The sequence below is a fragment of the Pyxicephalus adspersus genome, chromosome 4 (assembly GCF_032062135.1).
Source record: "Pyxicephalus adspersus chromosome 4, UCB_Pads_2.0, whole genome shotgun sequence".
Lineage (NCBI taxonomy): Eukaryota > Metazoa > Chordata > Amphibia > Anura > Pyxicephalidae > Pyxicephalus > Pyxicephalus adspersus.
In genome coordinates, this window is record NC_092861.1 from 113,178,276 (window position 1) to 113,199,096 (window position 20,821).

Consider the following 20,821-nt stretch of genomic DNA (forward strand, 5'->3'; position numbering starts at 1 on the left):
TACCTCATCACAATGCTTTTTGGGTTGCCCGACTTGAAATCCTCTCTGATCTTGTATTTGCAAGTCTCATTATATATTGTCTGGAGAATGGGACCTATTTTCTTATTCTCAAGGAGTTTTATTTTTCATCTTTTCTATACAGTCACTGATTTATTTGCTCTTTTTTTACCTTCAGGAGCTTTTGGCATAATTGCTTTAATCTGCCTACAAAAATATTGATCATTGCATGTGTTTAATATGTTGGATTGATTGCCTATAGCATTTCTTTTTTGTGTTAACAAATCGACCCCTTTAATCCAGAAGTTTTTTTTCTATAGACAACAAACATAGCAACATAGAATGCAACAATTTAAACAAGCTGGATTTCTGTATAAAACACAACTTTAATTTAATTTTAGAACAATGTTCAGTGTATCAATTTCATGGAGCAAAGAAACATAGCTGGCTCTTCCAAATGCTTTTTCATATCCCAAACCCATGAGACAATAATCTTAAGACAAAACAATGCTACTGTATTTTACACATTAACATAAAAAATGAAGGTTGTACTCTTCCAATTTAAAATAAAAAGCAGCTCTATTCATTCTAGTCATAAATTGAAAGATAATAGATAGCTTCAAATAAGGTCCACATCTCTCATTTATTACCTTTGTTTGATCTACAAATGGCAACATCAGGATAAAGAAGATAGAAGATAGAATAGCCAGTAACCAAAACAAACATCTAGTTCATGTCCCTATTTGAATGTTTTTGTAAGTTGTCTTTTTCTAGATTGATCGAGTAGCAAGTATCATTTTATTGTATTGTGTATAAATTCATGGTCAGAGTAAAGAGGTGTGTTCCCAGAGAACCCAAAGGCATTGAAAACAAATGCTACCCTCTCTGCACTAAAAACATTGTCTTCTCATCAGTTGACCATTAGCCATGGCATAACAAAATCTCTTGGACACTCTTTAATGCGAAGCGGCTTCTATTCGATTTGGAAATACAAAAACCAATTCCTTGTGGCAGAGAGAAAAGTTGAATTCATAATCATCCTATACTGACCGATCACGTATAAGAGGACATTAAACACAAAGAGAAAAAGTATTGACACGCATCAATACCATCCCCCCCCACATTTTTGCATTGCTGCCTAAGGGGTGCAATCTGTATTCACCCAATTACACAGAGCCAAGACCAAATAAATATTTTTATATACTTTCTTATGATGGAACACTGTAAAGCAGCAGCATTTCAGGTATGATTTCTAATACTTTTTCAAACCATTTATATTTCAGGAATGACAGAATATAAATGAGTTTAGAAACTTACATTATAAAGTTTATGAAAAAAATCGACTAGTATAATTTCAAAATTTTTGGACAAATCATGCATTTTTTTTTTTAGGAGTAACATCCCTCTTCTAGACAATCACATGTAAAGAGATCTACAGGGCTGAAGGACATATCAACAAAGCAAACCAGCTGCTTCACATTGTATTCATGTGCTTTTATTCTTTCATTTTCTGTGCCACTACAATGTTTTCTTTGGCACATTAAGTAAACGACCGACACTTTTGCAAAGTGAATATTTTCCTCAGCCTTCTTGTCACCAGAAATGGATACAAATTTACAAACATTAACAGTTAGTAAATACCAAGGAAGTATTAGGTTAATAAAAAGATGGGCAGGCACAAAAAAAGCTGGAACGTGTACTCAAGGCACAGATTTTCCTACACCCAATATTCCTTTCGAGCACATGAGCTGATGAACAGAGTGTAAAATGAAAGTTTCCACTACCCCATCTAATAAAGTCAGTGCTGATCCAGGAAGGACAATTACCTCTTTCAGCAAACCCTGACAACAGGGAGTCCCATCTAAAAAAAAAAACTGGAATTTAAAGGCAAAACATCCTGTTAATACGCCATTCAAAAGAGTTATCTTTTATCATTTCCTATTAGGTTTCTAAAGATTTAGTGCACACAGGTGAGCTTCATTTTTTAGTTTTTCTCATGTTCCAGTTTATAAATGAAATCCTACCAAAGGCTTGCAGGATCACATTTGCCATTTAGAGTGCTGGTATGAGGATCCTTTCACAAGAAGAGTTGTCTTTCAAACTGTGGTGTCACCAAATTCTTTATTCCATCGAATGTAAGATTCCAGCGTGGAAGTACTGACACTACACTTTATTTTTTTCAGTGAGGTTAGGAAGTCTGTGTATTTGATATTACGCATCTAAAACAAAAATAAAAAAAAAATTGTGATCTCTAGAACAAAATGCAAGAGAAAAAAAATCCAAAGGTTTTTAGATTTTTTTTTTTTTTTTTTTTTAGCAAAAAAGTACTAGTAGTAGTAGTGAAGTCTGAAATGTCAAGTTTAGACTATTTAAGGTGAGTTTATCCAGTTTACATTGAAGCCTGTGTAAACATTTTGTAAATGATTTCACCATTACCTGTTGGAGACTTTGTTGAAGACTGAGAAAGTTTTCCTCTAAGTGATGGAAAATGCCATATTTGGCAATTGTTGCTAGAACAGTTAATATTGTTTTCCAAATCCTGCATCTTGCATGCAAATCTGAAATTGCCCTGATGTTACAATTCTGGTAGTCAGAAAGTAAACAAATCAAGGATTTTCAGCACTTTCAGATTATATACTGCTTTGGAGTAATTTTCAGGCCACAACTGTCCACTTTAATCTGTGGAAACTTTTTTGCATGTAACTCTTGGATGAGTATAACAATGTGGCCAGTAAGTGATGTAAATGGTCAGCATAGAAGTATATCTTAAATAAAACAGTGGTCAAAATTACAGTATGTAGTTTTTTTGTTTTTGCTTTTATTCATTGGTTGCAGCATTCAGCAACCAATTATTCAGCATGTGACAAATGGAGGTTTCCTATTTTGAATATTTTTTGTTTTCCAACTATTTAGCTTCTATGACAAAACTATATATTTATCCCAGCAATATCAACACTCACCTCACTGGCTGACATATTTTTCACTTGCTCTGGCTTCAGCTCTGTAACAGAATGAAAGAACATTTATAGCGAGTCTCTGACTTTAAGTCAGCTTTACTCTAACCATGTGTATCCAGCATGTGTATGTATGTATATATATATATATATATATATATATTTATCTATCAATTAATATTATGTCAATTGCATCTCATACATAAACAAAATGGGGAAAAAACAAGCCAAACAAATGGTAGCCAGAACTGCTTTAGAACATACCTCTTATAGGCCCAAGTGCAGCATCTTTAGCCAGTGCAGTTATATCACTCCCAGAGTATCCTTCAGTCTGCCTATAATATTTATTTATAAAAAAAAATGTTTAGTACTTTGGCATTTTATCAGAAAACTCTACAAAGCCAAAATTACCTTTACAGACAATACAATTCATTACACCTACCTGGCCAACTGAGCCAATTCTTTTTGTGTCAGTGGATTTCCTTGCTTGCTTAAAAGGTTTTTCAAAAGAAGAAGCCTCGTCTGTTTAGGGAAAAACGTTTAGACCAATTAAAAGATGTATATTCTTAGTGCATTATTTGGCAAAACTGGTACTAAAAATTGCTAAATGTATATATAGTATTATCAACAAATACTAGAAATATTTTACAAAAACACAAGGCTAGAACAGTTTATTGCTTTAGGACCGTGTGTAAATAGGAAGCATGCTCTTGCTCCCTCTCTTTATTCCCAGAGCATGCCATCTGCTTCCTGATACTTAAAAACTTTTTTAAAAAAAAAAAGTCATTTAGCTCAGTGTAGAGGGATGCTTAACAAATAAACCATACAAAACTGATCATAGGTTGATGCACTGCTACACAATAAAACTCCAGCTTTTAAAAAGGTGGTTCCCCCGCAAACTCTTCCCCCTGAATAATAGAGGAAATTTATCTTTCATATAAGAAACATATTATTGGAAACATATTATTCCTACAACTAATGGCTATGCATTAGCAGCCAGTACCCTGTGCAGATATCTACCCATGTACAAAAAGGTAAATTAAAAACAATTACATGCTTTTCAAAAAGGAAGGCCATATTGCTTTCAGTTCTAAGATACAATGATATTACCTTACAAATACATGATTGTGTTCTAGGATGGCCAGATTAATATCCGTATTGAAAAGGAATGCCAAAAGAGATTATTCAATACATTCTGTAGTCCATGCTTTTTGAATGTTTCTTTACATTGCTTTGCCTGTTTGGGACCGAGAAAATTCCTAAATTGTATTGCCACCCCTTGCCTGTTGGCATCATAGGTGGTACAAATATAACTTTTACACTCAGGACCCTAGCTAATTAAGGCTGTGGCAACTAACACATATGTATATTGCATTAACCCTTTTTGCCTTATTTCTAGTAATTTGTTTTGAAGGGATGCATTAGCTGTTGGATAATTATTTTTACCAGGTTATTGTTCTTTCATTCAGCCTTGTAGTTTTTTCAAACTAAACTTACAACTTATCAGCTACTTGGTATTTGTGCAATACTAACATCTTTTTTCTTACCAGTCTTAATATTTATATTTTTTTTGTTAAAAAAAAAAAAAAATAAAAAACATACCTCTTCATTTGGTAATGAGACATAAACCCTTTTGGTGAATCTCCTACAGAAAAACAAAAGGTAAGGTTACAAAAAAAAACAAAAAAAAAACAAAGACACATGGCAAAACATGAAGGTAAGCATGTTTCATCTTTTGCACTGGTAAGGCAGACGTGCTTCAGCCGATTTTCCCCTTCCAGCTCTTTTCTACAATTCAATAATGCTTTAACTTGAGGAAACACTACTTGAAGTCATTTGCATTCCTCTCCTAAAGTGCAATTAAAAGCAGATGTAGGAGAAAACTTTTTCATATGTTGGATCTCACAGAGGACGTATAAGGGAACAGCTTACTGCATTATTACTTTAACTCTGTATTTGTTGACCTTTATAACATGGGAAACCCTTTAAAAATTTAGGACTTAGGGGGAACCCCTGATATAATACTATAGCCACAGCTAAAAGCCACAGTACAGCTAAAGCTAAAATTAGGGTGGAGGAAAAATGCCTCTTACACTGCTGGCTATTGAGAAGAATCCCATCCTTACAGATAGCCAAAAAGGAACAAGAGAACCCCTAACAACCTCTTAAGGAACCCTGGTTGAGAAACACTGCTTTAACTTAATATATGTGGAAAAGTGAACTATACAAATTACTTACTTCTTGTGTCACATCACGCTACCTTCATTTCATCAAACTTACCAAGCAACCTAAGCTAAGAGACCCCTCATGCTCTTTTCTGATTAACAATGCAGAATAATGTGGAAACCAACATAAAGAGCCTAAAAAAAGTATACACCCATTGCATGAAAAAAAATAAATTTCACCAAATATTGAAGTTTCGCCATTGGGTCACATATAGGTAAATCACTGAACTTTCACTGAGAACTGTACCTGAGAACTGCTTCATCCAGCTCCTGAGGTCTATTCGTAGCCCCCATGACAAGCACGCGATCATCTCCTCCAGACTGTACCTAAAATTGTAAAGTAACAAAAAGGGACACAAATGAAATCTAGAATCCAGGCAGCACTGACCATTTTTGCAGTCATACCAAAATAGCAGATTAGAAATTAATTTATTATTACAGTTGGAGACAATGAATAAGACTAATGGCCCCCCTATGGTCTATTCACAAAAAGCAGTTCTCTGAAGCAGAGTAAAAAGTTAATGTAGGAATGGAGTGGCAAGAGAAAGCACTGAGCTGTCTGGCTTGGAGCCATACATACTGATAGAAAAGTCTGTCAACATGTGCAAATATACTACGCAAACAGTTTCTGCATTTTGCCCGGCTACAGTTCTACTTCAATGTGTCCCTGCTATTTCTACCTTTGGCCCAAGGTAAAGGGAAAAGAGTTTTGCATAGGCTTTGAAAGACACATAACAATGTGATACAAAGAAACAATACTTACTCCATCGAACTCTATCAAAAATTCTGTTTTTAATCGTCTGCTGGCATCATGCTCTCCTTCTCTTCTTTCACATAAAAGGCTATCAACCTCATCTGCAAGTGGGACACAATTTAAAAGCAGAATTATAAGAACATCATTTACTATAGTTTACAACAGTTATCACCAACCCCCTTCTCTAACTCAAAGCACATCCTGTAATTTAGAAGGAAACATGAGATTACCATACTTTACAAGTCTTCCTCTTTGCCACCAGAGTTTCCTGATCTTCCTAGAAATTTTGTTGTACCATACCTATATAGAAATTATATAAATATATATATATATATATATATATATATATATATATATCCATCCATCTATATACACACACATCTTTTCTCCTAGGATGAAAAAGCTTTCTCTATTTAAAGCAAACTTTTTTTTTTTTTTTTTTTTAAAGGGTGCAGCACCGCTCCCTTAATCTCCCAGGCAATCGAGAATGAATGGGAGCGCAGAGCCTTCCGGGATACCTACTTGACCCATACTAGGAGGCTCTTGGCTGCCCCTCAGGCATGCTCAGAAGGAGCCCTTTCACCAAAAGGGTAAAAAACTGTTGATCTTATGCATGCGCAGTGAGATCGGCAAGTTTTTTTCCCCCCCATGTACGTCACCCGTTCTCACGCCTGCGTCGGAAGAATCGGGAAGAACTGAGAGAAGATGGTGGCGACTAACTCGCTGGCCCAAAGATGGGTACCGCGACAATGCGGGGCCCAATGGAAGAAACCTCCAGACAGATCAACTGCTCTGCAGGATTGAAGGCAGGTATATATTTTTTTTTTTGGGTTGACTTGCTCCTTAACATTTACTTGCAAAATATTCACCCTTTTCTGTGTGCTCTAGAGTTGGACTACAAACAGTTTCATTATGGTTGCGACATATCAGGTAAACTGAAAAGTTTAGATGCCTGTGGGGTGTGCATATATCAATAGCAATATGCAGGTATGTTTTACTTGGGTTGCTTAACAATGGTTAAATGGTATGAATGGTTATTAGTGGTGTAACCCCAGGGTTCAGTGTTGTGACCTTTACTGTTTAACATCTTTATAAATGATATAGAGTTTGGGATTAAAAGTACAATTTCTGTGTTTTTAGATGACACCAAATTATGTAATGGAAGTCTATCATCTACAAGCAGACCTGGATGTACTGTCTGAATGTGCAGCTAAATGGCAAACAACATTTAATCAGGGTTGTGGAGTCAGTCGAGGAGACAATTTTAGGTACCTGGAGTTAGAGTCTATAAAAATGTACCAATGCCGACTCCTGATAAATGTAAATTCTAATAAAAAAAATACAGCAAGTTCAAATGTTCTATTTCACAAACAATAGTCATAATTAAGAATTTCTCCAATGTAACAATAAAGCTCAGTGCATAGTTGTAGTTCTACTAGTGTAGTTCAGCTAATATATCAGCTATTATGCAACCTGACATTCACATTATTGTTAACGTGGATTATGTACATTACAAAAAGTGTTTTCATTTTACTGCATATATAATGTGTTTAACAAGTAAATTTGAGTGAAAACAAGTGTAATGATGTAGGTGTAGGTGAGTGCTATTGCATGATGTGTGTTCAGGTGTCCTGTCTGCACTCTCCATATATGCTCCCATCCAAGGCTGAAATTTAACATCATTTTGAACACCACCTAATACTAGGAAGTTAGTTAAGTGGCCCCCTGGCCCAAGAGCCTCCCACTACCCTGTCTTCAGCAGAACATCAGCAAACAAAGATAAAGGCAGCAGCGTCTGCTCAACTTCCTCGGTCTGCTAAAAGAGCTTAAAAGAACTTGGAGGAACAGCTTTCTGGATTTAACTGTAAGTGTTCATGTTTATTTTAAAACTGCATGGCTGCTTGTGTTTACTATGATGGAAGGCTGTGTTCATGTTTCTAGGTAAAACTGCAGGGCTATGTGTATGTTTGTGTGTATGGTGCAGGGATGTATGAATGTTTGTGTATAGTGCATAATGTGTGCATGTTTTTCTGTATAGGACAAATTATGTCTAAGTTTAGTGCAGAGCTATAGTATATTTGTGTGTATAGTGCCATGTTGTATGTATGTATGTTTGCAATAGTGCAGGACTATGTGTATGTCTGTTTTAATTCAAAGAATATGCTAGTTAGTATAACATATTTGATATTTTTATTTTAGTGAAAGTGGCACCCCATTCACAATGGCAAAAAGTCTGTCAACAAACATGATAAAGTCTGCTGATTAGGAGCACTTAACAAGTGATGGGAAATGTTACGTGTGCCAATGTATTCTTTGAAGATGATGGTGAAAAACAATGTGATGCAAAAATTAGCAGTTTCAGTGGGTAAAACAAAAATGCACCTACAGGAGCATCAAATTTGAAAAGACACTTGCAGGGTTTTCATCCTAAAGTGTTGTGAATGAAAGTTGTGAATGAGAAAGATATCAATGAAAATATTTTATCCACTTCTAGGATAATAAATGTTCAGAAATCTACTGGAGACCAAACACAACTAAGAAGATTCTTTATATCTGACAAAGTTACCATAACAAAGACACCAGAAAAATAAAAATACACATTATTTAAATGGTAGTAAAGAATAGTGTACCACTATCCTTTTCACAGCCAGCCTTCTTAGGCCTAAATGGAGAAATGACGAAAACACTTGGTGTTTCTCTGGAAAGAGAAAGTATAAGGAAACTTATAATTGAAGAGGCCAAATATAAAAAAGGAAGAACTACGAAAAGGTCTGAAGGGATCTTTTCTTCATAAAAATTGATGCATGCACGCATCACAGAGTCAATTGTTTTGCAATTAATGTTAGATTTGTTGATGAAAATAATAAAACTATAACGCGAACCTTAGGAGTAAAGGACACCCAGGCACTATCTTCAGATGCTAGTGGAGGATGTTCTAGAAGATTTTAAAAAGGAACATTTTCTATGTATTGTGACAGATAATGCCTCCAATATGTTGAGCACAATTGAGAAAATGAAGAAAGTAGATGAAGAAAGTGACAGACAGATATTAGAGGAAGACAGTTCTGCAAGTATTGGATCTAAGCGTACTGCTTCAACATATATGTTTTGCTGTTCATACTCTGCAACTTGTAATAAGAGATGGATTGAAGCTACTCTAATTGGCAAATTAAGGCAAGTAACTGTTGCAGCCAGGGCCCCTAAAACAGATGCCATTTTGAAAAGACGTGCAGGAAAAGGTGACATTTTGGATCAAACAACACGCTGGGGAAGCACTTATTTGATGGTAAAGCCTTTGCTTGAACTAAAAGACTTTCTTGAAGAACTGGACAAGGAAAATATTTTATTAACTGAAAGCTAGTGGACACAAGTAAAAGCATTGAAAAATCCACTTTCTAACCCCTTTACTGTCACAAAGAGTTTGCAATCTGAAGTTTTAACACCTGGTAAATTCTTCTTGAAATGGAAGAGCTTGATATATTGCATCTTATATTGTATCTTCAATGAAGAAGAGAGAGCATCTCTTACTGGATAATCAAATCTTGTTAGCCGCTATTTATGTTGACCCAATGAGCCGAATTTTGTTGAGCGATGACCAGACTGATACTGCAAAAAAGGCCCTCTATGATGTAGCAGTTCACATAAAGGGATTACTACCTGAAACACCACCACTGGATGAAGCTATAAGCACTGGTAACTGAGGATCATCCTCTTGAAATGAAGAATTAAACTTTGATTCCTACTTGGACAAAATTGAACTTTCAACACTAAAGCAACGTTGCATATGCGTGAAAGATAAACGACCAGAAATTTCCCAATAAAGAGATTACAGCAGAAGTTTTTTAAAGAAATAAAAGTAGAAAAGTATGATCGCTCATCGAAACTGACTGTAGAAGAAGCCATTATTGTTTATCCTGAGATTATTAGTGATGTGGCTAGGACCGTAACTGCAATGACACCCACCCAGGTCAGCTCTAAAAATAATCAAATAATCAAGTCAGATTTAAGAGCTTCTATGAAAAAGGATGTGGCAGAAGCAATTCTGTTTCTTAGAACAACACTACATTGAGTTAGTTTTGGATTGCATTTAACAGCTATTCTGCTCTACAATTATATTCCAAGTTTATATATGAACTGTTTTAGGTTTTCCAGCTTTTGTTTTTGTTCATGTAGTTAAGCTTTGTTTTAAAACTACCAGAGAATGTGGTTCATATTTTTAAACTGGTACAGTTCCTGATTTTTTTGCATGCTATGCTACTACTTTATGGCTACTTGATAAAAACAATAAATAAAACCTTAATAATTTCATTTTTTTGTCTTTTGTTTAAACTGGTTAATACAGTGGAGCGTCAGCTTTCTAGCCAGTAGTTCTGTGGTTAAATGGTGTGTATGTTGCTGCCAGACGACGGGGAAAATACATTAGCATATTAAATACAGAGGAGTCGGAGGTACCAGAAACTGAGGAGTTGGAGTTAAAGGATTTATCTACCGACTCCACAGCCCTGCATTTAATTATGATAAATGTAAAGTTATGCACTTGGGAGCAAACATGCATGCTTCATACTGCCTAGGGGGAATCAGAAATGGAAAACAATCTTGGGGTGCTGGTAGATCATAGCTTTAATAATAGAATGCAAAGCCAAGCTGCAATATCTAAAGCTAGTAAAGAACTTTCTTGTAATAAAAGAGGAATAGACTGCAGAGATTGAGACATAATCCTGCCCCTGTACCAGTTTCACAAAAAGGATACCATGGAATTGGAGAGAGTGCAGCGAAGGCCAACTAAACTAATAAAAGAAATGGAGGAGCTTATCTATGAGGAGAGATTAGCTAAATTGAACTTATTCTCCCTTGAGAAGAGATGTTTAAGGGGGGATAGGATCACCCTGTATACATAAATAAATGGTCCATATAGAAAACTCTCTTCCCAATTATTCACTTAAAGATCGTTACAAAGTCCAAGAGGGCACTCTTTGCGTCTGGAGGAAAAGAAGTTTAAGCTCTTGATAAGGAGGGGTTTCTTCATTGTAAGGTCTGTGAAAATGTGGAGTAGGCTCTCAGGAAATAGCTTTAGCAACTAGTATGGACTGCTTTAAGAAAAAGCTGGATGCTTTTTTAGAAGCATACAATATAACTGTGTTTTAAAGATTTAAAGTAAAGATAATAGAGACTGTTGATCCAGGGAACATCTAATTACCTCAGAGAATTAGGAAGAAATGTTTTTCCCCTGTTGGAGCAAATTGTACCAGGGGTTTTTTTTTTGCCTTTCTCTGGATCAGCTGTGTCTATGAGTTTTTTTTTTTATTTAGGATATGTTTATTTCCCTAGTGGTCGAACTTGATAGGCTATTCAACCTACTATGTAACAAAACTAAGTATTACTTTGTGACAGCTTAGTTAAACATAACACTTTGCCATACCTCTGGACTGCAAGTATTTTTAGTGTGTGCATATTTTGTATTAATATTGTTAACATTTACTTGTATTACTTTCTTGCTTATTATATGTTTATAGGATGTTAGAAGTCTATGGATAGGTTTCTAACTTTTTTTAAATGCCTAATGTTCTATAATTTGATACTATTACAACTTTATTATACAATATATTAAAACAATATACAGTTTTACTTTGTCCACAGTTTGTTAGCAAAGAATGTAAATTACATCCCTGCTGAAAGACTACCAACATGGGATTAGCAGCCACGAGAAATGTTAAGGTTATTGACGAGGAAGAATGAGGAATGAAAAGTATGAAAGAAAAGAATGAAGCCTAAAAGGACACAAAAAATATGCACATTAAAAGTCAGCATAGACTGACATGATGAAACTTTACCTCCATCACTAACCCAAAAAATAGAAATTATAACAAATATTCAGAATATAAAAAAAAAAAAAAGTTAAAGTTAAAAGTGAAAAACAGAACCAATTACCTATAAAAATAATAGATGGCTGGAGTTCCCTTGCCACAGAGAAAAGTGCCCGCACTAATTTTTCTCCTTCTCCTACCTGAAAACAAGAAAAAACAACCTTAGAAAAATACTCCAAATCAAAAGATACACCCCGCTTGATAAAAAATAAAGTGTTACACACACACACAGTGGGTGTCATCTGGGAATGCCTTTTGTCTCTCTAAAAGATATTCAATACTTGACCACCAATTTTGCTTCTAAATAGTTAATTGATTATTATTTGAACATTCATAATTCACAAGTATGCATTTGCATATATGACATAAAACTATAGTTTTCTGTGATGACTTAAAAGAGAAAAAAAAAATGCAAAATGGTCCAACAACAAAAAGCTAGTCAAAAAAAACCTTTTTGACTTTTGATTTACCTTTGTAAGCATTTTTCCCAAAATACAAAATAGTTAATGTTTAATAACAAGAAAAAAAACTGAAAGATACTTGCATATTTTGAAGTGAGACTTGCTGCACTAATATTAAAAAATGTTGCATTTGATTCAGCAGCCACTGCTTTTGCCTGAAACGGAAATATAAGAAACATATAGGAAATGCAAAGATATCCCTAGACAACACACATTAACAGGTAAAAGGCTTTCTCACCAGCATGGTCTTTCCATTTCCAGGTGGACCAAACAACAATAACCCTCGAGCAGGAGTCCGGAGACCAGTGAATAGCTACAAGCAAAATAGAACACAAAAACAAAAAATGGCACTTTATAAAATAATGATCCTGTATGGACAAAATTCCAAGTGTCTGGTTACAATTGAAAAACACTTTCTCATTTGGAAAATAAAGCTTGCAATGATTAAAAGCAAAACATGTTATGAGAAACATAGGGGATGCAAAGCCTGTCCTGGAAAAAGCTGTGAACACTTGGTTTTAGGATGCTCAAGGATTTGAAGCTAGAGAGTCAGCCAAGTATGACCAAGAAAAAGCTTAGCAATGGCAGCAGTGCCAATGTTTCTCTTAAAGACAAGTTATTCTGTATGCGTATTCAAAATAGTGCACCACGAGTGCACCTTCATGTGTAGATTGGGGGTAAAATAGAACTTGTGGTAGTCATATCAATATGTATACACCTACTCAACGTAAATGTTTTCATATGTATCTCATAGCTAAAGCTTTAAAAGTCACTGTTACTTTATAATTTATTGACAAATTCATAGCTACCTTAATGAAAGTAGTTATTGGTAAATTTTCTCTTTAGAAGAGTTATTTATCCTTCTCCTTTCTTGGTAGTCACTCAATAGTGAAATGAAGGGAAAAGCATCATTGCTGAGCTAGCACTAAGAGAAGTTAAGACGTTGCCAGAAGCAGGAAAGAATATGTTAGGAAAGGAGAAAGGGGGCTGTGCTAGGAAAATTAAGTAAAATTTTCTAGAATACTACTCAAAGACATATTACAAATGAATAAAAAATTGTTTTTTGTTTTGTTTTTTTTAAAGGGAAACACAGCAAGCATTTCAAATACTTTATTTTAATGCCATTACCTGTAATTTATTAAACTGACGACAGGGTCTTTTATGAACACTGTTTTTCTAAAGCTGATGCTTGTGCAGCTAGAAAAGTACTGAAATAGTAGAATAATAAAACTCCTGTATGTCTATTAGTACATAACACTAAATTTTGATTCAAAAGTACCAACCTAATTAGCTGAAATCTGGATTTCTCACCCACATAGATTCTAAGAAAACATATTTTTTTAAGAACCCAAACGGTTTACAAACTAAACCTTTTGCAGATAAGCAGTGGAAAAAATACCTCTGGGCGAATAGAAGGAAGTATCACTATTTCTTGTAATGCTTGCTTTGCTAGTTCTTGTCCAGCAACATCAGAAAATTTGACAGATGGACCGCTGTAAAGGAAAAGGGGAAAAAACAATAAAGATCAGCACCATAATAGAATCAGGGTTCTCCCCAGGCCCTTTTAGCTAGGCGCACCACCCGGCACTTTTCAGCACCCACCCGGCTGTTTTTGGGTGGTTACTAAAGAGTTTGGTCACAATACAGGGGCTGCCACCCACCTACAATTTCTTCCCACCCGGCTTAAAAAAATTTCTGGGTTGAGCACTGAGAATGTTATATACTGTACAAATAAAACTTTTGAGAACGTGTATAGAACACAAGGCCACACATACCTGTCTACAATTTCATTCAAAATCAGATTTGCAAGGTTGCTATCTACATTTTTTAGGTTCTTCATATCTTTTTTCCTGAGGCCAGTAGCTGGCGTTGTTGGCTTATTTGGTCTATTATTTTTTACTCCTGCTCCCTAAAATAAAATAAACAATAAAAAATATACAATATAAGTAATGAATAAAACAAACATACATACACACACACTCACAAACAGAAAAACCTTCACTCCAAAAGTGAAAAACATTTAGGGTATACCCTGCTAGCTGTATGAGAGAAGGCTGGCCTATTTGAAGAGGAGGAACTGGAACAGTTGGGTATCCTAGGCGAATGGGAAACTACTGGAGATACAGCTTTGGGTGTGGCTTTCGAACGAGGAAGGGTATTACTTGCAACAGTGACTCCATCCTTCTTTTTTGGAACTGCACCTCTTTCTAAAAGTAAAAAAAAAAAAAGAAGCAATGTTAACTTGTGAAAAGAAAAAAAAACACACTTGTGAAAAGAAAAAAAAAATGTGATGTTAATTTTGGCCTTTTGTTTTAAGATTTACAAGTTTCTTTTTTCTTTCTCGCATAATGAAGGAGTTAGGGAATATTTGTTTGTGGCCGATTTCTATTCTTACCCTATTAAGGATTTTTTCGTTTATTTTTGTTTTACCCTAATACTACAGATAAGTGCTGTAATCGCAAGGCAAAAAGGCTTGCACATACAACAGTTAAAGGCAGCGTAAAGGAGCACGGCATTTAGGAAAGTAAAGTGCAAAATGTTTGTTTCGCTAGAACAATCCAATGTGCCAAAGATGAACAAGGTCACCAATTTACGATTGAGAAGAATCTCTTACACTTTGCACAGCATTTGCCAGACTTTTTAGGGAAATGTGATTCATTCTATTTATTTGTGGTGTTTTCCAGAATAAAATTTAAATCCAATCATTTCATGTCTGTCTTGCCATGACTTACAGAATTCACATATTAGATTTCAAAAGCAAAATCAACCTGCTAATATTTTGTGCTCTATAGCCTACAAAAATGTCCTGTTGAATATATGGGTGTCGCAATGCAGCAAATCCTATAGTCCAAGACTTATATTACTTCCTTGAACCCCATTCATGTATTGTGTCCAGAGACAAATATGCAAGCATTCCTTAAAAATAGTCATGTTTCTGCTACATGTTAGGAAATCAGTTCTAGAAATGTAAGCATCCAAGGGCTTGAAGATTCATAAGCCAGAATTTACCAGGAAAACTGAAAGGATTGTTGATTATACATCATTATTATAACTCTACATTTGTTAAGAGATCCTGTCAAGCTTCCTTCACCACAACTAAATTCCATGTCATTCCCAATATCACAGGACAATCCCTGCCCTAACCACTGCAGTAATCCTGACACACCTTTTACTGTATCTTCAGTGCACAATCTAATCCATCTGCCTCAAAAGCAACAAATATTCAGTAAACCTTTAGTTTTAAAAAGAAAAAAAATGCTGAAATGTAGCTTTTAACAGTGAAATATTCTGTATAGGTCTCTTTCAACCCAAATGCATATGCCCCTGCCTGTCATCATTTTTTTTTCTAATTGTACACCAAGCCAAGCACAGTACAGTCTTAGAATGATTATGTCAGAAAGAAGCAATTTTCAGGCCTATGCACGGGAATTATATCATTCCATCCTAACCAATCAAGACTACATGAAAAGGTATATCTGGGACACCAATATTTATGTATTTTTGCAATACATGCACACTTTCACATTTTGGGTTTCTTAAATGCTACAAGTACAGTAAAATACCTATTGATGTTCCAGTGTGTAGAAGTAAACTTCCTCTTTAGGTTAAAATACCTAGCAGTGTTTTTAGTCCTGAGCAGTTCTCTTCGTTCTCTTCCGCAGGACTACCGAATGGTCTGTAGTCCATAACACAAGAATGGGCAGGGCTGGAAACACTACTTGGAACTTCAATGCAGTAGGTAGACCGCACTGTCAACCTAAACTGGCAGCCGGAATCACACTGGGACTTTGACAGATGAGTTGGTATTTTTCCGTACTTTCAGAATTATAAAGAATCAAAAACATAGGGTATTATGACTGCATTTTTTTTGCCTTGACACTAACACTTAACCTAAAACCCTAACACCCAAAAATAACACTAAACCTTACCTTACCATTTGCTAATCCTCAGTAATGACTTTGTAACTGACAAAAGCATCAGGCCATCCTGCTGTGGGATCTGTGCCAAAACTACTTGGTCCTTGAATTTATAAAAGATTAATACAAAAACATTTCCAGATAAGGGTTTACATTGTCTTTTAGAAGGTGTCTATGCTTGTACTTTTGAGCGCTTTTTTCTTTAGCTATTCATGGTCCTGTTACAGATAGGTCTAGGACCAGAGACAAAATACACAGAACATTGCAATGTTTGTAATATCAGCATGGGTTTTGTTTTTTTTTTGTTTTTTTTATAGAATGCGTTATTTTGACACAATGGATGCAAATTTTAAAATTGGTACTAGAAAACAAAACAAGGTTGAAATTAGAAAACAAGGATATAATAAGGTAACTTTCACAAAACCCACTTTCCCATTCCAACCAAATAGTACTCCATAGAAAAGGATAAATCCATCTAACGAAACGCGCTCACATTAGATGACAGTATTCAGAACCAGCTACATCCCCAATGTCTAACGAGTAGCCGCAGACCCTGCAGGCCACATTATTGTAGCATGAATGTGCTGAAATAGTTCACAAATATCTACTGTTTTTCAAAGCATCATCGCAAAGAGAATTGCCCAGAAGAACAAGTCAAAAGAAACCCAGGAAATTAAATGTTTTTTCTTTCTGGCACCCATGGCTTTATACAGTTAAAATCTAAATCAAAACAGGTGATGTAAAGGGTTATATATTTTTACAGCCTTTTCGGTTTCTTTTTAAATCGTCAGCTAATTGACTGTAGCAACTAAGAATTGAGATATCAGTTATTCAATGCAAAATACTGTATTGGATATTCTTTACATTAAAAAGATATGTAGGTATGCCTGCATCCCCTGAACCAAATGGAAAGCAACAGATTGTCAAAAAGAAATGACAAAGTCACACAAATCAAGTTGGACACAGAGGCATGTGTATGCCGATTTTTTATCTAGAATGAAAAAAAAGTTAATAGGAGAAATAATTAGGGATCAAACCAACCTAAAAGATATGTAAAAAGTTTTCTCTACCCTAATAAGCAGGCCAAGTTATTTGGTAAATAGTTACAGGAGCTGTGACAAATTACTACTGTGATCTGACACTGTATTCATTAGACTGTAGTGTTGCTTCATCCATCATTTGTTTCAATCCTTTCTCTAGTGGATTGATGTGTCTTTTTTCAACCCGAGTATCAGAACCAAATATTCATCCTGTTCAAGCTAACCAGAGTTAACTTTTCCAGCACACAACAGGCACACTCTGATAGTCACCAAGAAAAATGTTCACCACTTATTGACACATAGCCAGTTATATACAAAGCAATAATAGTGATGGTTAGCAACGTTTGAAATGTTGGTTGGCAAAATAAACTTTGGCGCCAAATGTTACCCTCTCTTCAGCCAAACGTTGCTTAAGTATTATCAGCATGTGGCAGAAGTGAAAATTTCACAGATCTTTGACAGGATCAACTGCATATATAAAAATTGGGACCATACAATTGGAATCAAAGAAGTGGTTGCCTTAAAGCAAGTGCAAGCAAAAGATTAAATCAGTAAAACTAAACCCACCTGGCTTCGGAAGTCCATTGCGGCAAGGCAGGTTAGTACTTTCACTACATACTTCCATTTGCTTGTTCTGACCTTGTATATCTGCTTGCAGCTTTGCTACGCAAACAGAGGAAATGGAGGAAATAAAATGAACAAAATAAAATGATGGAAAAATAAAAAAGACAGACAATAAACTGCTGCTACACATATTTTAACATAACACTTGGTTTAAAAGAAAGTTCTAGAATGTAAAGAGGAACTGCTAAACAAGCCACTCTATAATTTAATACCTAGCAACCATCACACATTTTTGTAGCTTGTAGATGGGCGATTTCACAGTTCATATACTTCTGCTCTTGCAGCTATCTTACTACTTTTCTTCACAGGGTCCCAATTCAAACATCAGCAATGCCCTTCATATGTGTGAGAAACCTAAAAAAAGGTACTGTACATACAACACCATGTTTGGGGAATTTTAGGAAAAGCTCCAAGAAATAGAATTACAAAAGGTCATTGAGAGCTTCTGTCTATCATTATTGCGATGTTTAGAAGCACTCATAGATAAGCATCCCCAAATTCCTTTTGTATAGTGGAGATTGAGGAATAGGATTCAAATTCCCACTGCTCTCCATCCTGACCTTGCTTACTTTTTTCCTTTATGAGCACAGGAGTGGGCTTTTCTGACAGGTGACCACCAAAAGCAGATGAGCAAAGCATCCACAAAACACATTTCTGGGAAAGAACACCAAGGACTAGAAGGATTGCATTTAGCAGACTCTGATATGGAATAAACAAAGTGTTTACAGACATAGATTGCAAAATGCTTCAATTTTTTTTCAGACTTTCTTTTGAGATAGAAAGTCTTCTTACCTGACAAGCCCAGCAATAAGAAATGTAAATACTCACCTCAAACCCAAAACCTTATACATGTGTGTTTATACATTTGTGTGAACTGAAGCCATAGGACATAGCGTATTGCCTTACTCTTGTGTTGGGAACACATTGGCAAACGTAGCCGCTGCAAATGTCCCTATACATGATTGTTGAAAATAGTGCCAGGAGAACAGTAATACCAAATGACTTCAGGTCTGTGGGCCTCCTGCCTTCCAAACCTATTCTGTGAATTAAAGTAGTAGCTTTACCCACTGGGCCGCCATATACAGTGACCAATTTAAATCATAAAAAAGCAGGGGCACTAATAGAAAGCACATATAATGTGTCAATAATACAGCTGTGTTTCTGATCCAACTTTCAGAAAATAAACCACAGAACTAAAACAAATTATAACATAACCTTTACCCCCGGCTATTCCTTCAAAATAATTTTCCTTATAATGTTTCTTTCTAATACTACACTAATGATAATTTTAGAGGACAGATGTTATAATATGTAGTACATACATTCAATTACTGCACTAGATGGAACCTATAGTTCTTCCAATGGCTCAACTTTTAAAATAACTAACCGTAAACTATATATTTTTTTCTTTTTAGGGATTAAAAAAAATAGAACTTATTCTACTTTTATTTCTAACACAGAAAATAAAAATTATAGGATAAAAAGAATAAAAAAATATAAAAAAACCATTGAAACTCTTATTTGGGAGATATAATTACAGAAATAATGTCAACTTATTCCCAACATGCTAGCCATCCATATACTAAATCCTCTTTGTTTCCATAGCCTAGTGTAACACTTAAGACTGTGTGAGGGTTCCCCTAGAAGTGATATTACCATACATTTCTGACATCAAAATAGTTAACAATGGCTCACAAAGATTTTCCACTTAATAGGTCTCTCTTGAAAAATAATCCAGAAGACACTGCGCTACTATCAAAAGTTTTTTTTTTTACCTGCCCAGAAACAATTTTTCTTAGTAGTAATAAAGTGTAATCCATGAACTGATATGTTATCAAATCCATTGTTGAGTGTCAAATTATGTTATAGTCATTTTGTGATTAGATAAGGAATAACTAACAAATTCTTTCATACATGAGCATCTCAAGCAAGATTTAAAAAAACAAAAAACAAAACAAAAGTTAAAAAAAGTGCATGCAATACATTCACAAGCATATGGTTGTGGCACAGACAAAAAGACAATGAGGCCTGTATGAAATGTACAATGCAGCAGACAGTAAAGATGGGTGAATACTGTGCACTTGCTGAGAGGCTGCCGCAAGCAACAACAAAGGAATCCGAATGCTGTGTACCGCTTAGGGAATGCTTGAGAATAGCCAATTCACAGGTGAAACTATGTATTTGCAAGGTCATCATCCACTATCATTAAAAATTACCTTTTTATTGTATATTTTTTTTTTTTAGATATAAGTACAAAAAGACAAACATTTACAGTTTGAAATTCTCAAATCACAGGCTGAAATAATATTTTGCAGCATGTGATTAGTTCATCAAGGTTTGATGGCATAAAACTAAAATATATAATATTACACCATCTATAACAACATATAATATTACACCATATCCTACTTACTGTTTATCAATGTCGTTATGGGAAGATTCATTGGGCAGTGCAGTTGCTATAATTTTATTCCTAGGGGGCCTATTTATTGAAAAGTGAACAGAATGTAATCTCAAACTTGGCTGTTCTCCCCTTTCAGAATCTTGTTTGCCACTAATAACATGTCCCATCTATTCTCTATCCTCCAGTAAACAGGCTTCTAAAAGTGAAAACTAAAGACTATATTCCCTATACTGGTGGTGATCAGAAACTTTATTCACTTGAATGAAGTACTAATCTCCCCTCTGGTAATATGTACCTATAGACTTACATAGCAGTCGCTGGTTGTTACTTTTGAAATAGTAATGATAAACGACTCAATTTTCAAAAGTGGCGATTATGTATTTGAAACAAACACTTTTGATCTCTTGTGAAGCCACCTTAGAAGAAAATGCTATAAAAAAAAATATTAAAAAGGTATGATAATGCCAATTGCCACTTGGTAAATACAGCAATCACAGTTTTTAGTAATGAAAACATGATGAACTTTCAGCAGGTTATTGTCATATTTAAAAAAACTGCATGGAAAAAAAAAAAAAAATGCG

General features: G+C 35.1%; 1 protein-coding gene across 3 annotated transcripts in view; it reads right to left on the reverse strand.

Annotated features, from left to right (window-relative positions):
* Positions 1-363: 363 nt before the first annotated feature.
* SPAST (spastin) overlaps positions 364-20,821 on the reverse strand; it is a 24,329-nt gene continuing 3,871 nt past the window's right edge. The window contains exons 3-16 of one of the 3 annotated variants that reach the window (XM_072409322.1): positions 17,780-17,875; positions 14,287-14,462; positions 14,031-14,164; positions 13,655-13,748; positions 12,494-12,568; positions 12,339-12,410; positions 11,859-11,934; positions 5,940-6,031; positions 5,424-5,503; positions 4,554-4,596; positions 3,394-3,473; positions 3,216-3,286; positions 2,958-2,998; positions 364-2,216 (exon numbers count right to left, since the gene is read on the reverse strand). In XM_072409322.1, the coding sequence (XP_072265423.1) occupies positions 2,094-2,216; positions 2,958-2,998; positions 3,216-3,286; positions 3,394-3,473; positions 4,554-4,596; positions 5,424-5,503; positions 5,940-6,031; positions 11,859-11,934; positions 12,339-12,410; positions 12,494-12,568; positions 13,655-13,748; positions 14,031-14,164; positions 14,287-14,462; positions 17,780-17,875 (1,253 nt within the window). In that variant the 3' untranslated portion in view covers positions 364-2,093. Of the gene's footprint in view, positions 2,217-2,957; positions 2,999-3,215; positions 3,287-3,393; positions 3,474-4,553; positions 4,597-5,423; positions 5,504-5,939; positions 6,032-11,858; positions 11,935-12,334; positions 12,411-12,493; positions 12,569-13,654; positions 13,749-14,030; positions 14,165-14,286; positions 14,463-17,779; positions 20,793-20,821 lie in introns of those variants that run through there. The other 2 variants (XM_072409321.1, XM_072409320.1) reach the window with 2 other exon arrangements.